Here is a 17,621-nt window from a genome sequence, read left to right on the forward strand (position 1 = left end):
TCTTCCTCCACGATGATATGGCTCATCACAATTTCCGCTGCGGCTCGAGTTGCTACGCTTCTTCTCTGACTTTATTTATTGTTACCCATTCTATTAGTTCCTCTTTGATTGTGCTGTGGAATTATAAATGAGTTTATCCAGTGAATGGTGGATATAATTTCACTTACACTTGTGTGTCGGGGTTTCGTTCTTGACTTGTGGTATTGTGAAATTAACTGCAAAATTCAGTGAGAAACTATGCTGGTTTTGAAGAATTTCTGAGTCTTCCTCTACTTCATTTAACCGATCAATCCTAGATTGGCCGAAATCAAAGTGGTGACTTCAATACTCTTATCAGGAGAAACACTAACACATAGATTAGAGAACACGAACGGCTAAGGGATAATGATTAGCTTATATTAATAATTTTCTTCATTGCCCCACTTCTTTTACCTTCCCAACATGAGGAATATGAGCTCCCTGTATTTGAAACCAAAAACATCCATCTATGACCCAATTCTTTTCACAGACACTTGCACAATATCCATGTGGGACGATTGGGTGAAGGCTTTATCAACCATTGGTAATTTTTACTAGAAAAAGCATCAACTATACAGGAAACATAAGATTAGCTCGCTAGCGTCGTCTACTTCGGCCTCTCCTCCGCCCTCTCGAACGTGGTGTCTTTCTGGCCCGTTTTCTACCACGACTTTTTCCCGCTCCTCGCCTGTTCTTTGGAGAGCGTGCACGACCTTTCTTCTTCGTGCCTGGACTCCTCGTTCTCTGGCGATTCTTCCTTGAGGGGCTGCGACCCCCCGGCTTCCTCGTTCTCGAACGCGCCCTGCGCTGCTTCTTTTTCATTTGCCTCCTTGGTGTGGAGATGTTGAGCTTATCCATCCTTTCCGTTGTTGTTGACCCCGTTGATTCGTGGGAGAGAGTAGGAGGAGTAGTAAACAGGGTTGATCGCATGACACTTGAAGGTGTCTGTCTACGGGTGAGTGATATGGAGGAGGTCGAGTCTTTTCGTAGGGCTGAGCTGATGATACCACTCCCACCGGCTTCACCAACACCACCACTGCGGCGACCACCAATACTTTTAGGGCCGCTAATACCACCATTGCCACCGTTTCTGCGACCACTACCAAAGGTAGCACCTCCAATGCCATCTCCATCAGTGCCATCACTACCTATGCCAATTCTCAGTAGGTCCTCCGGCTTTCTTTTGCTAGTAGGCCCTTGATTGTCACCACTCTTCTCTGCACTCTCTTCACTGTCCTTAATTTTCATACTCCTTTTCAATTCCTCAATGTTTACTCCAGTCGAAGTTCGTGATTTACGCAGCGATACTCCATTATTTCCGCTAGATCCTACCAATGATTTTTTTTGGCCCTTTTTAGAAATCATTCTTCCCTTATCCGAGGTCGCTTTAAAATGCGGAAAGTCACCCACACTTGACACCGTTCTAGCCTGAGTGATGAAGTTGAGTTCCTCAATTTTTGTGGATGTCTCCCTTTGCTCCACCAAGCCACGGCGTGGATCATTCAACTTTTCTCGCCAATAGGAGAGGGGGATGTACTCCAGCATCATATCGATAACTTGCGTTCGGTAGGGTGGTTTAATATGGGTTGCTATATCAGAACACACCTGACAACCCTTACGGCTCTCCTCTATCCTTAATCCACATTCTGTACAGTAGAGCGAGATCATCTCCTCACCAAACCGATTTGCCAAAAGGTAGCGAGTCATTCCACAAAGAGCTGGCTGCGACCGATAACTGTCTCCCATTAGCTGATAGATTTGGGACATGAAATGCATAAAATAGCAAAAAATATCACGTTTGATAGGATTTTTTTCCAAGGCTGCGCGAATGAATGAATCGAGAGAGCGTATGTAGGATTTTATGTCTGGTTTGCCTTCACTCTGTGGAGGCGGGCCCAGAACCAGATAACCATAAGCGGGAAAGTTAACAGTTAAGTCAATCCCCTCGGAGCAGAGTTCGATGTACCGGAACATGGCACGAGTAATGACACTCGTCTGATGCGGTTCCAGATCTGCCTTGCGTTTGAGTATCCTCTGCTTTTCACTTAGACCCTTTTTTTCAAAATGAAGCAGTTTGATAACCTCATCGATCCGGGCAGTCCACAGTAAATTTCCCGCAATGGCGTCGGCATTGACAAAGAGAGTGCTTAGGGGAGCTGGGAGAATGCTCAATTGACGGGAGGCTATCCGTGCAAGAATTTCCTCACATACTGATCTAAACAGGGGTGGAATAATGGGCGGTTTCACACCCTTGAGTGTCTCCTCAAAATTGACTGGGATTGGAAAGTCCACACCGGTAGCCGTTTTGCGTAGAGAAAAAGAGCGCCTTGCCGTGGACTCTGACATGCTGACATCCGTTGGCGTTGAAGGTCACATGATATTTGTCGATGATGGTTCACCTAATGTGGTGGATCCTAGGGCGGTGGTAGTGCCCGAAACTAAGGAGTTCGCTGGAAAATCACCTTCTACTAGTCTAATAAAGTAATAAGTGGTAATTTTTTGTTTTTCACCATTGGTTAAATGTAGGAAACTTAACACGAATGCAACAATTTATTTAGCAGAGCAGGTAAACAAAAGCATGTAAATTCTGTCAACGTGGGATAGCCCCCTTGCCTCCTATTTGCCTATCTCGATTTTAGTACTAAAATGTGATAATAAGTAATGTTTGTCTTGCCCGTTGTAAGACCCCCGGTATCATTTCCATTTAGCATAAAATGAACAAATTCAGACTCCTTTCGCCCAACTGTCGTAAGCGCTTTCTTTCCTTGAACTTTACCAACTATCTCTCAGTGAAATCACATTACGACCACAGAATTCTTCCCATTTCGCTACCTAACGCGGAGCAAATCGCTGCATTCAATTGCCATCGTAAAGCTATAATTAAAAAAAGGAGATAAAATGTGGCGTTGGAATTGCTGTCCTCACTGACGTCTAATCGGGCATGCAACGGCCAAATGTGGGAAGGGACCACGGCGATTGCACGAGGTCATAGGCGTAAAGCAGCCCTTGCCCTCCTGACTGCCGGGGTCATCGTAACCTAAAGTAAACAAACAATCAGTTGTTTTGACCTTTGAACTTTTTTTTAATAAAAAGTTTGCCCATTAACTGTCCATCCACATTCACCTATTTCTAGTTATTGGACTTGCCTGTGCCGCGGATTTCAAAATTATAGTTTAAGAAAATCATCTTATTGGTTAGAACAAAGAGCTGGGAAACCTGTGACAAGATGCTGAAATAATTGGATCATATTAAGATGATAACTTTAAAATAAAGTGTAGCATCCTGAGAGGAGACCTGATACTTGGGCAGGGTATGCATTGTCGGTGTACAGGAGGACCGAGGGGCTACTGGCATGTCTTGAAGGTCAGACTGACTCGTATAGGTAAATTGGTACAGACCCAAGTGGCCTGTTACCAAAACCGAGGGTTACACAAACAGTTAAATTACTACATAGCCTCTCCCCTCCTCTTTTAATCGTCGTTTGCAGCCGTCCCTTGGTTTACCTCCCACCTTAGCCATCACAATGTAGCCGGCGCTGTGAGGACAAATACCCACAAACAACTGCGCCAGTCATCGAATTTCTACTCAACTAATAGGATACTTGACCGAAATATCACTTATCCATCTTAGCAACTCTACTGGATCTGGATTTTCATCCTACATGAGGACTGGGAATGGGGACGGAGCCTGTGCCGGCCATCACGCGTGTCCATAGCTAGTCGTGGGAACAACGGCCCAAAAGCCGAGTTACATAACAAAGGACAGAGTTTAACATAGTTCCTTGGGAATAAAGTCTTGCGTCGATTTCTCCCTCCCACCTTGTTCTCACTTCATTGCTGCCCAGCCATATGCACCTGGGTCTAACCAGCTAGTAGAGAAGTGAAAAAGGAGGTATCGCAAGCTCACATAAGTGATACCTACACATAGTTACCATAGACGGCTCAGTAACTAACTTTTTGAGTTGATTCACGGCTAGTGTTACTTTCACTGTTAATATTATTACTGTAGACTATGAGACTGAAGTAGATGCTGAAGGCAGACAGCACTTTCAGCTCCTCAATTAGCGGTCTTCACAGCACATGCGTCTAGTCTAGTCAAGGTTTAGCAGTCGGTAACAGAAATCGGGATGTTTGTCCTTTACGACCGGGGTTGTCACTAATGCAGAGCTTCAAGACTTCCCTGTAGTTGAAAGAAAATACTCCGACAGATCGCATATATTTAACGAACAGAAGGGCTTGGGGCTGCTGCCATGGCCTAGAGGTCAGTTTATCCACCAGAGGTACAATAGTGAAACACCTAAGTGAATCCTTTACCGAATCCGAGCAAGCATTGTTAGATCAACAGAACCAATACATATCTTCCTACAGATTTAAAAATCTTTTAGGGGACTTTTTGCCTATTCATTTGGCAAATCGTTGAATCGCATCATTGCTAGCTTTACTAAAAAATGATGAAGTGGTGTAAAATTAGGATTTGTTTTTCGTCTCCGCTAACAGATTTTTCTGGGCCAATCGGAGCGACTCGTAAGAGGCAACTACTCGTTCTCCTCTTCCTCCTCACATAAACATTATGACATACCGGTGCCAACGTTTGGCGCAGTGCTCCACTATCTCACCGTTCATCTCGTCCGCCGGACTTACCGCTGAATTCACAAACATCTGCTAACTAGTCCCCGAAGCGCGGCAAGCGGTAGGGTCTTGTGACAGCTACCGCAGCATCGCTGATCCTGTGGGCGTTATTACGACACAGTTATGAACCTCCAACTAAATAGGTGATACTAATCGTATGAATGCTAAATCCTTTGTGATTTGTTATAATCTCAAGCTGTAAGTATAATGTGCAGCTAAATTACCCCTTTATTCCTTCCTAACAGAACATCTGCCAGTGTGTCCACTTGCCAGACTAGCTACTCACTCCATTTTTGATACCGGCATCCAACAAAGAAAATCCTATCTAAACAATTGGCTGATCTTGCCCAGGTAAATGTCGCTGCGCTCAGTATTGCGCTGTATGGGTCATATTACTTCCCATGGGTTGTATAACGTAATCTTGGTTAAGTGGTAAAGATTTTGGAGTAATTTATGAAAAGTATCAATCTTGATCTAGACAGACTCATTCAAGCAAGTATCGGGGTCTCTAATGGAGTAGGACAGACGAAAGAAGCCGTCAGACTCCCCCGAAGACGAAAGAAGACCGAATAATGGGGAAAAAATATGTATTACCAACGTACAGAATGGCTGGGGGCTACTAGCATGACCCGGAGGCCAGACCGCTCGGCAAGGGTACAGTGTCAGAGCCTTTAGTTGCCGTTACCAAAACCGAGAGTTAAATGAGCGACCATCGAATTGCATAGCGCTTCTCCTCTTTTAAGTTTCGTCTCCAGCACTCTACCTGGTCAGCCTCCAGCGTCAGCAATCACAGCGTAGTCGGCACTATAGGAAAAAACACCGACGACCAACCGCACCAGTTCTCGAATTATCGTAAAACTAGGAGGGTATGTGGCTGCACCATCGATGTCTACTAGATCTAAATTTTCATCCTTTTTAGAAAGGAGTAATGTGTTGGTCATCGCGTATGTCCAGTTGTAGGCACATTCCAGCGCAATAAGGTAATAATTTCCAGTTAATAAGTACCAAGCGCTTCTTAAAGCACTTTGTTTAAAATTCGATGCTTCTCACTTATACAGTTGTAGCACCTCTGACCCTGGGTAAATAAGATTGATGGTTTGTGACTCGGCGAAGTGTAAAGCAAATTGAGGAAGGCAGCAATAATTGCCGTAGTGAATTCCCAAGTACTATTCCTTTGCACCACAGATGATAACAATGTCCATGAGAGAGAGACGTTTTCAGTAACAAAGCAGAAACACATATATGGGAGACCATTTGGACGTTTCTTTTCTCCAGATCTCGCCTGAGTTACCATGTCACAAAAAGGGAAGGGCCACGTTGATGGTGTCGCTTTCACTCAAATGAAGGTTGCAACCGACAACGAAAACTTCAAAACGAAGTTTGGATTTCCATTTATCATACTCTAATTTTGTAACCCATTTTGGAATTTTAATACTGTTAAAGCGATAAAAACCGGAAGGAAAGTATATCACTATAAAAATATGCACGGTGATGCCTCGTTTTCCGACCACGGTAGGCATAAATCCCCCTTGGCAGGGGGGGGGGGGGCCAAATTCTGCATTTCTCATGGTACGGCTTAGATCCAGAAGAGGGACACCGAGAACAATTGTCAGTTATGATAAGGGGGTTTCGCGTTGAAAACGCCCAAATCAACTGCTCCCACAATGGTTCACGGGGTAGTGGATTGACAGGGCCAGTTTGATGGATCTGCACAACATGCTCCCTTTTACTTGCTGCAGTTAAGAGCTAAAATTATGCCACTGCAGTGATTTTATCTAATTCAAGTATGAACTACAGTGTTTGGGAGTTGGAGTTGTGTAAGAAAAGAAAAGCAAAGACCAGAGCATAAACTCATTTTCATCTCTGATCCCACGAATGGATGGGGAATTAGTGGAGCTGGTAGTTAAGCCCAGAGCAATTAAAAGCACTTTTACCGGAGCCACTCTCATAAATGAACATTTTTAATGGGGTGCGTTTGAAGTCGATTAGCCTCCTGTCAGTTCCTTGACAAAGGAAGCGGGTAATCACGAGTGCCTGGCAAGAAGGGATGGGGAGGGTCATTAAAGCCTTGACTTTTTGTAGAGAAGATACTGGAAGCTCAATAGACTCTGCCAACTGCCGTCGTCGTTGGCGTTTGAACCAGAAAATGGCTTGCAGCGAGAAGAAAAGGCTTGAAGCGGTGTCAGTACCTTCCAATCAAGACAATTCTGCGGCGTCATCTACTTCAAGCTCAATGCGTCTTGGAATGATGTTACTTTTGAATGCGTGATTGTTGAATTACAATAGATAACAATGAGAAAATCTTCCGCTGATGTTCTTACAGACATCCACCTGATGCTCCTGGAGTGAACTATCTGAGGTGTTTGAGTAGTTAAAATGGTACATACATTTCCACTTTCGTAGAAAAGTGATTCTCACAAGGATCCTTCTTGTCCTTCAGTTCCATACCAACTCGGGCATGCCGAATCATTTATCACGTCGTGTGTTAAATGCAAGTCAATGTTGCGGAAAATTGTTATCTTGGAATAAAATTGGCAAACTTGGTAAATTTTGACACAGTTGCCTTTCTTTCAAGCCTCAGTGAGAAAAAAAGCAGTTTTGGGAGGTAAAGCCTGTTTGCATGCGCTGCCATGCGCCAATGCATGCAATCATGCTTGGAGGACGCCCTCGAAAGACCTGCTCTTGCGAAAAATAAAACTTTTCGCTAAATCAAAAGATGTTAGGATATTGGAGAATTTGCCACGTTTTGGAGACCGCTTGAGTTCAAACTGTGAAAGGCGATTAGGATAATTATCCAATTTTTGGAGAGGAATTCATTTTCATTTTGCCTTCAAAAGATTTCCACCGATGTAGCCTTTGAGCAGAAAAATACGATCTTCTACCTAAAAGTTTAACAACTTTGTACTTGGTTGCGATACTTCTAGTCGATAGCAATAAAGGCTAGTTGAAGAGATGATAGTTGCCTTAATTTTGAGCATAGGATCCTAGGAAAACTGCTCAGCTAGAGCCATGGAACAAACAGTTGTTCAACCAAATTAGTCTATTTGGAAACTTGTAGGAATGTGGTTACCAAGTTCGTCCACGTAAAACAACTACCTGATGGAAAACCTTGCAATCTATTCCACGTGAATTCTATGAAGCTCTTTTTTTTTCATAGTGAACGGCAAAATTATCGATGTTTTTGCAGTGGGTCTCTGGCCTGGTCAAATCACCTCTGTTTGGTGATCCAATGGAGGAGAACCTCCTTAAGAAGTTGCCTCAACTATAAGAAGAAATGCGAAGGCAATGTAATTTATACGCCCCCCAGCATTCAGAGACCCTCCTGAAGATGAAAGAAAGCACAATACTCAGGCAGAAGCATAACACTCGGGCCACTGGCATAGACCAGAGGCCCAGCCCACCCGGCTAAGATGGCGGAACACCTAAGTGGCCCCTTAATCGAAAGTAGAGAGTTAAACAAACGACCAAAGTATTACACATTACATAATTATATATTATTGAATAATGGGTTCAAATGGTACGTTTTTCAGCACTATACAATAAGCCCTCAAGACGGTTTAATTTTTTTACGACTGTAACAGAAGGAAAAAGCTTTGATGTTATGCGGTAGCCCCTGACTCAAGGGCGTAGGCAAATTGGTTAAACTGAGAGAGGGGGAAAGCTTAAACAAAGAAATGCGTCAAAGTGGCAGCACGTGTGGTCCGATCCATTCAGGACTATCGATTTTGTTGCAGAGCTGTGCTCGCGCTGACTGGTGAGTGGGTGGTCGGGCCCACCCAGGAGGGGGAGGAGGAGGAGGAGGAGGTTTTCTAAAACCAAATAAAATTAAGTTAATTAATAAAATTGGGGAAGTCTCTCTTCTATTTACCACTGCCATACCTACACAATTCAACAGGCCTAAAAATAGCGCTTGGGTCGTTCTTGTGGTCAGGACTTTCACTAGTTTTACAGCCTTCAAATTAAGGCAACTAAGTGGAATTAATTTACCCATAAATCCTGTTTGACTACCAACTGCAAAAAGATGAAAAATAAAGTCAAAAGTTTAAGCATTAGATTTTTTTTCATAGTTATTAAAGCAGTTTGTTGATTGTTGCCCTACTGGGGCGGAGAGAGGGGGAGAGAACGAGAGGTGGACACTTGGCAAAGCTAAAAATAAAACAAAATGAACTGAAACAAAGAGTTGCTAAATCAAGTAATTCTAATCCACCACATTGGTTAAACCTTTCAAGTTTTTGACGACCGCAAATTGTCATCCAATTCGTAATATTCGTATACAAGTTAAGCGCATTCATATTCGTATTGAGCCGGTATTCTAATTTTTAAGGTTTAAACAAATTATGGGGATATTGTATTAATTTTAATTTAACAATCTTATCAACCCAGGTTATTTTATTCTTCCCCTTTTCTAAACAAAGGAAGGACTGTGTTTTTTGGAAAATCTGGGCTACTTCATATCCAAGGCATAACAGCCAACTGTTACCTCGGCATAATCTTGAGCCTTAAACAATGGCCGTCCGGATTGCAACTTGTCAGTTGGCTTAATTGCCATTGGCTAGGAAAAATTAACAGCTATTTGCTTGAAGAAGATGCCCATCCAAAGCAGGTGTCTTGATACTGCCAGGGCGTTGAGCGAGGAAATTTCTCATCCAAAAAAAGCCGCGCCTGAGAAAACGCAGATGCCATAAAAGATTTAGAGAACGTACGCCTAAAAATAACAGCACTCCCATTACTTGCCACAAATGCTAAGTGTGGGGGACTTTAATGCTCTTCCTGAGTGTATTTTTTGATTGAATGCATTCACATTAACGAAGAAAAAAGGTTGAGCTCATAAATTTTGTGTTGAAAATCAACGTGGGCACTAAACAGTAAAAGATGAGCAAAGCAAGTAAAAAATTATTAATAGATTAGTTTTACACAAAAAACATAGTGGTAAACATTCAGCCCAAGTGGCATGCGATTCTCTGCACACCGCCTTCAAGGCTCTCCCAGAGGCAAGCGACTACAAAATACTCGAGTAGAACATATATTGTCAAGATTTTGAAGGGATTATGGCTTAGAGTTGGAGGTCTACTCCTTGGCAAAGGTACTATGGCGGAGCCCCTATTTGGCCCCCTTACCAAAACCAGAAGTCAAACAAACCAGTGTATAACACCACTGATCAACATTGATGATGGTGAAATTCGGATCGGTCTTGGAAGCAATGAGCTAAAAATTCGACCAGTTATTTTGAACCGGGTCCAAAGTTGTTTAAAAGAAATTTACCAATGTGATGTGTAAAATGCCCCTACAACGTCAGCAGCGTGGGTACAGTAATTGACAGAAGGTGAGTCAGTGACGTTAGCGACCTTTCGCCATGATGACTTCGCCTTTGTTATGAAGGTCAGGAAATTTCCCACTCCTATAACAGCTTCCAGGTTAAGTCTCCTGGTAAATAAATGCCCTGTTAAGATGGATTACCTGCAGATCTCTTCTAAAAGTCACTTCAAATCCGGGGAAAAGTGAAGTGATTGTTCCAGCATATGCCCTGTGATCACCGGTCCTGGGTGGAAATGGGGCAGTCCTAATGCGTTTCCTTCATAGCCCTCCATTAATCGCAATGCCAGATGCGCCTTATTTTTAGCTAAGCAAGAAAAAAAGACAAATTATTGCAGGCATTAGAAGCCCTCACTCTCTCTGTCTCTCTAAACACTAACTGGGTTTTAATTATACGTTATTGTTTTAATGAAAGGTCATAAAAGCTTGTGCTGAATGTGATTGGAGCTTTTCCTTTGAAACGTATATGGCAAAGCAAAACTGGCAAATATGGTGGCCTCTCGATCCTCCGTTCGAAGTTCTCTTGCGGTAAATAAAGCCATTTCGTCTTCTTTTTAAGTAATAAAATTAAACAAAATAATATCCATTTATGCGAGGGGAGGAAAGCTAATTTCCCGTATAAGTAGTTATTTAAGTAGCTATTTTATACCAGCTAGATGTATAGGAGGAAATTGGATGAATCTCATACAATTTAAAAAATCAAACCAACCTATGAGAAGCAAAACAGTAAATAGTATGGTGGAGCTAAAACGGTATAAAAAGGCAAAGGGAGGTGGTGGATATCAGATGCCAGCAGCACTTGACAAAGCAACGCCTAGCGAGGGTGTACTGCTGGCTCCATTTAATTAAGTAGAGGCGAAACAGGCTCAGAAGATGGATTTTAACCTTGCATAATAATAAAAGTAAATTCCGATTAATGCACATCATTAGGGAAATTTTTGACCTGCCTATGGCTTAAATGGTCAATCTTTCCTTACTAGAGGAAATAGGGCCCTCTCCCAGAATCTCCAAGGCGAATTGACAACTAACGCCTATTTGTCTGCTATTCTGTGGTGCCACCGACACTTGCACTGGCAGTCTGACAAATTTAACGGCTGTTCATAAATTAAAAAGTGCCACCGTACCTTTGCCGGGTGGACTCGTATCCGGACCAGCCATGTCAGTAGTCCCCCAGACCCTCCTTTTTCCGACAATATATGTTCTGCCCGACCGTCATGTCTCCTTTCGCCTTTGGGAAAGTCTTGGCGGGCTACACCATTAAATCAAATATTTTTTCCACAGACCTATGAAATGGTATTAAAATGTGGCACACTTATTTCATTATGGCTAATAAGACAGTTTTAATTTACTGGGCATCCACTCCTTCTTCTACCTCATCGTTTCCATTCAAATGATTTTAATAATGTTGGATCGGTTGAAGTAATTTGATGCAAAATTTGAGAAGCTATTGCTTTCATTTCATTATTGGTCACATTTCTATTAGTATCAAACCACAATATCTCAAAATATTGGTGGTATTTTGGACATTTAAAAATATTTTTTAAAAATAATATTCCGAGGTGGTTGTCCTCCCTAACAAAACGCCATGGGCTCCTTCGGACCATGCGAAGGGACATTCGCATATTGTTAATTAGCAGCTTCGATCTTCATCAAAGACCGAATTTTATTTCCTTAAAAAAGGTAGAACGCATTTCTTAACATGAGGAATTCTCAGAGTAGTTAGTGCTACTAATTTCGGGTGAAAATTGCACATTCTGAAGACATTTGTACTCTCAGTGGAGTGCGTTTGTGTAAGGCTTGGGATATGTCCACAATCATCATCCATTTTCCTATCGTATGGCTCATTCGTCAGTATGACACGCCATGCCAGGATTATTTTAGGCCTCCATCTCTAAATTGTCATTCCGTCGTGCTGCATGATGAAATTTAGACATACGCGACATGATGTAACACCATCATAAGAGTTAGCCAGGGCATTTGATTGTGGAAAAAAAGTTCAAGATTAAAGGTTTAAGTTGGGTAAATCATAGGATAGAAGACAAATAATGTTATATAGACGTTTGAAACTGGAAAGGAAGCTTTGAGAGTGCACTTTCTTCCCGTTGCTAAGCCCTGCCTCCAGTCTTTCCCGAATTCGAATGAAGACATAATAGTAGGCTGGAGTAAACATTGCCTACGTGCAAAAGGGTTGGCGACGCTATTGGCATGGCTTGGCGGCCAGACGGCTGAAAGTCCCCGTAAAACCAAAATCACCGAGGTAAACAAGCAATCAAAGTACTACATGGCCCCTTTCTCCTTTAAACGTCGTTCTCGGATCTCTCCTTGGTTACCCTCCCACGTTGGCCACCACACCGTAAGCGGTGTTGTATGGAAAAACATGCACTAGTCAACCGCACTAGTCATCGAATTTGCGTGCAGCTGAGAAAATGTCCTGAAGCAAAATTACCTCTCTCTTAAAAATTTCCCTAGAATTGGAGTTTTAGCCTGTTTGGAAACTGTGTTGGAGGAAGGAGGAGCGCGCTGACCATTAAGCGTGTCTGCGGCCAGTCGTAGGCGCACTGGCCTTAAAGCAAGGTCAAATGGCAAAGGACATGATTTAACATCGTTTTAAAATGAGTACTGTTTTGCTTCTGTTCTTCCTTGCCCCTTTATTCTCAGTTCAGTACTGCCCAGCTATTTCTATCTCGTTGGTTTTACTATCCAACAAAGCGTTTAAACCAATGGCCAAAGCATTACAGTTTGTCCAGCAAACTTATTCAAAATTAGCTCACACTTGACATAATGCGATTTAAAACAAGTAGAAAATGCAAAATCATCTCTCCCCAAAATCTAACTGGCTATCATACGGAATAATGTTGTGTTTAGGTGAAGAGACACTAGTGATAGACAATCCTCCCTCAGAAGTAAACTTAAAGTATATCAGGGAAAGTGCGTAGGCGCTTTGTTACAAACTTAAACAGTAGGAGTGGCATTTTATATATTCAACTGCGAAATCTGGACATCAGAATTGACCACTACTATCTCATTTTACCATTTTTGAAATGGATCTCTTTATAATCCAGTGTCTGTTTTACTTCACTCAGTCGTAAAACCACGCGCTTACTTGAGCCCTTCTGCCAGAATACTCCTTCTCAAGAAAGGCACAACACATCAATTCTAGTCAAGTGACTTGCCAATCTTGTCATCTGGGTACGGTTACTGACACACCGGCCTCTGACACGACCCATACAGTCGATGGAGGCAACTTCTGCACCCATGGAGGGCAGAAGGCTATGCCTGAAAAGATCCTTTGTCCGTAAAGGCCCAAATAGCAATGTTTGCGGATAGCAAATGCGTGCAGCGCCCTGACACTTCCCCGAAGACGAAGGGGGGCATAATACCGCACGCACAGATGGGCTAGGGGCTACTAGCATAGCCCGGAAGCCAGATCGCTCAGCGGAGTTCCTAATTGCCGCGTCAACAAAACCGAGAGTTAATCCAACAATTAAGGAAGTAATATGTCTCTGTATTATTTAATGGCAAAATTTTTCTTAAAGGCAGACGAGTTGCTTTTGCAGCGCTGCATGATTTTGTATATTCTGATCCACGTCTTCCATTCTTTAGCTGACTTCCCCATTTCTTTATGCGATGTGTAGCATCACCGGACAAGTTGTCTTACTGCCAGCTTTATTTCTGCTATCCACTTGATTCCTTTTAGAAAAGCATTTACACTCCACTTATTCCCAGATTCATCCTTCAATCTAAAGTTGTTTGCTATGGAAGCACCCGTCAAGATAATGCCAGCTCCCATTTATCAGATGAGGGATTGTCTATTTTGCGAAAGAAAAAGTTGCCTAAGTTTAAATTCAAGCCTCCTTGGATAAGAATTTGTGATCTACATGGATATTTCACTGATCACTTGCAACTAAATTTGTTCATTAAAGGTTGGGAACTTCTGCTTTACCGCTTTGCATAAAATTGTCAGAAAGTGACATTCCATAACAGTGGTGCTGTAGCGCTTAATTTTAATATCGCCCATTTATGGCCCAAAGAAAGACTTAAACTTTAAGCCTTTTCGCCAATTCATTAAGTGATGTCCAGGGGTTTCACCGGAGCTACATCACCGTAAAATGGCGTACATGAATCCATGCATAGAGCATTAAACTCCGACTCTGTTTTATAGTTTTAGGGTTTTACCGAGCCCTCTCATACCATGGTTGTACATGATTGTACTTAAATGCCCTGACTGGCTGTTTAACACTCGGTTTTGCTGAATGGACCGCTTAAATGCTCCGCCACTGTACATTTGCCTTGGGGCCATGCCAGTAGACCCAAACCCTTCTGTAGGTTGACAATACATATTCTGCCCTAGTATTACGTCTTCTCTCATCTTCAGGAAAGTCCCGACACACTACAATACAACTACTGCGGTGTTTTATGGTACATAATATTACATTTTGACATTCGTGTGCAATTAAACAAGGGTAGTAGATTACGACTTAGAGAAATATTTCCTCCATCCTTGCGCAAATATAACTTTCGTAGCAGGTGAGGATTTTACACGCTCCTTCTCCCTCGCCAAAACACACTTTGGTTCGCCTTTTTCAAGATAACGTGCAGACGATTTCATCAAATTCACTGAGCTTTCTTCTTTGGGGAAAGAAAACCTGAGCACTGAATAAATTGTAAAAATTTGTGAAAGCCTCGAAGCTGCTTACTTAAGTAGAGGCAATGGGCAGATGCGGAAATTGGGTTTGTGGCTGTGATTCATGGACAAATCGAGTTCACATGTGAAGTCCCAAGTTGGACTATTTGCCTCGGAAACTAATCAAAGTTAAGTGTACTTTTCGCATGACTTCACTACAAGAGCTTCCACTAACTTGGCTAGAAAAAGGGGATTATCTAAACTTAGAACTGAAGGGCACATTTACACAACAATAGAAGTTACTTTAGCATTAATTTATGAGGTATCCTTTAGCGATTTGAAGTTTCTCATATGCCGAGTGTTTTGGCAAAATTTTTTGTCTAATTGCAGCTGTCCTCTACAAACTGCCAAGTACCCAAAGGTCACCAGTTTTGAGTTATTTGAGTGCTAAAAGAAGAAACCTTTGATGAGGCTCATTATCAGCTTTTACCACGTGTCTTTGTAAGCAGCTATTGTGTGATACTATGGTTATTTGTTTAACTCTTCGTTCTGGTTACGCGGGAGCTTTTGTTGGGAGGCATGGCCTCCAGATCGTGGCAGTGGCCCCCGCCTCAGCCCTTCTCTACGTCGGCAATATGTATTCTGCCCCAAGTATTATGTTCTCCCTCGTCACTCGTTCGGGAGTTATTGGCTTAAAGGTGGTATTCCCTTTTGTCTGCTTCACTCTCAATCCTTCTCCTCAGAATGAATGTCTCCCCGTCTCCGTCAAGTGAGACGGGTATCTATAATGGATAAAGAAATGCCAAGTGCACACAGTGAATAGTCGAAAACCCTCCCATTAAGTCATTTGCACGAGTCAGGTCTGGTCCAATCCCTTGCATAAGCTTTCATAAAGTCTTTTTCCTTAATAGTTGTATGCTAACAACATCCCTGGAGCGATTAGCCTGGATAAAAAAAAGCAGGAGCGCAGCACTTCATTTCCGCCGAAGGCTAGAATTGTAAATGCAGGCCCAGATGCATTGCTGAAAGGTCTGTAAAAACCACGTGTTTACGGTAAGCGCCTCTGTTATGCGATGTTACTGGTCAGCTGGTAGACTCCGTTTATTCCCTTTTTAAAGGCCTTTATCATTACACACAAACTCTGCTCCCTTGGAAGAGCATCAAACACGCCTTTTCCGTGATAGCAAAACCTCTAGTCTGGCTATTTTCATCCCTCTTAAGCACCGATGTAGTAATAATGATTCTTTACCTTTTAGTAGCTGGTAACCAGGTGTCCGCAAATCGGTCTAGGCCACACAAATTCTTATCAAATTTTCTAATTCACTATCATACGTATCCTACAAAAGCAGACAAAATGATCGCTTAGTACTTAATGTGTTCGTTTAACTCTCGTTCATAGAAATGGGCTACTTAGGGCTCCGCCTCTGTACCTCCGCCAGGCGGTCTCACCTCCGAGGATTGCCAACAGCCCCCGCAGCCCTTCTGTGCGTCACCAATACAAATTGTGCCTGAGTGTTGTGTCTTCTTTCGCCTTCGGAAAAGTCTCATGGCCCTATAATTGTTTGTGCACTACAAATCTACTCCAATAGAAATGCGCCGCTTCTGTAAGGCAAAAAGCATGGTGCGCATCAATGGTATTTACCCAATGATGATTTATGCAAAACTGCTGGATTCGGGTCCATGACCTATGATGGGGGCGCAATTAGGCCTCGAAATGTATATTCACTGCAATAGAAAAAAACTTCAAAAGTGCTTTTGCTCACTTTCATACCTAAAACTAATCAGAATGCCGAAATCTTTATCCACGGTTACAAATTAAGCCTATTTTACTTACTTCAAGACGTCTAGATCAAGCATATAATAGGTTAGCAAATAGGTTACGATATCTGCGACACCATTTCCATGAACTCATACGGCTCCTCCAAAACTGCAATTAGCCTGCGTCCAAACCTTTCGACGAATACGATTTTTCCATGCCTCAAGTCAGATAATCTACGTGAAGAAACTTTTCCCCATTCCTTGTCCGAGTAAGGGCATGTAGGCAGGCCTCCGTTCAACGACGGAGTACGCTTGGGTTTGCTTTTAAAGAGTTAAGATCCAAGCAAAAGTTGTAAAATCTAAGCACGACCAACAAATTTAGGCCATTTAGCTTCTCAAGCAGTTAGTTAAAGGAATTAAATGACGGGGAAAAATAAAGTCCCGAAAGGCAGTAAAATCCGCAAACTGTACCAGGGCTCTCTATCCCTCGGCATCATTGGTAGCTGATTTCCCCTATCTCAGTCTATTTCAAAGCGCGGTGATGAGGCGGTGGGAGGTGCGGCGACTGGTGGCCTATGCAGGCTTCCTCAAACTGTCCCCTAACGCGGATACGGCGTTCAGGGCCAATGACCGTGGCGAACCGCGTGTCCGCTGCTAGTGCTGTGAGACTATGTTGCAGGCCCAATTTGGTGACAGGGCAAATGAAGACCTGTCCCTGCTTCATTACCCCTCCAAAGGGGAATGCTAAAATTAGTTTGACCAAGTTGTAGCAACAGTAAGCAGAGCTACGCCATACGCAGCGCTGGATTTGAGTAAACTCTAGAAAAATATATTCCTTAACATCAACGGTAAAAAGTGATCAGCCCTCTGTTTTCCCCTGGTAAACAAAAAGCTTTGTAATTATTGCATAAAATTGAATTCAGAATCCTAAACTGAATATTCAAAATCAAAATCAAATAAGGTATACAGCGGAGAATAAGTGGTCGGAAGTTAGGCCCGAGACCTCTACCTGACATTTAAGTATTCTACCTAACCATCAAAATCAGCATAAAATAATTTTAATGAAAGGCAAATAATGGTAATAATAATCATCACCCTTATTTATCTATGAATTTGGGCGGAGTATCGGCTCCGTCCGCTTAATTGACTGGCGGACCGAAGCTGCACCAAACACACACCACCAAGAATAATTCCAAGGGTGTGGCCTGCTTTGTAGTGTTTACAAAAATTACTTTCAACCAGAGGTAAGGTGGAGGAGAGAGAGAGAGAGAGAGAGAGAG

At 42.6% G+C, this 17,621-nt stretch overlaps 2 protein-coding genes across 2 annotated transcripts; both read right to left on the bottom strand. All coding sequences in view use genetic code 11, as the record gives it.

Annotated features, from left to right (window-relative positions):
- Positions 1-615: 615 nt before the first annotated feature.
- EGR_02800 (hypothetical protein) lies at positions 616-4,676 on the bottom strand (the record flags this gene model as incomplete). The annotated part of the gene is made up of 4 exons (XM_024492049.1): positions 616-2,365; positions 2,944-3,055; positions 3,522-3,553; positions 4,597-4,676. The coding sequence occupies 4 exons, from the start codon at positions 4,674-4,676 to the stop codon at positions 616-618; spliced, it is 1,974 nt and encodes a 657-aa protein (XP_024353543.1).
- A 3,649-nt stretch (positions 4,677-8,325) lies between these two features.
- Positions 8,326-9,195, bottom strand: EGR_02801 (hypothetical protein; the record flags this gene model as incomplete). Its single annotated transcript, XM_024492050.1, has 3 exons — positions 8,326-8,455; positions 8,746-8,792; positions 9,127-9,195. The coding sequence occupies 3 exons, from the start codon at positions 9,193-9,195 to the stop codon at positions 8,326-8,328; spliced, it is 246 nt and encodes an 81-aa protein (XP_024353544.1).
- Positions 9,196-17,621: the final 8,426 nt, after the last annotated feature.

This window comes from Echinococcus granulosus (assembly GCF_000524195.1).
Source record: "Echinococcus granulosus chromosome Unknown EG_S00013, whole genome shotgun sequence".
Classification (NCBI taxonomy): Eukaryota; Metazoa; Platyhelminthes; class Cestoda; order Cyclophyllidea; family Taeniidae; genus Echinococcus; species Echinococcus granulosus.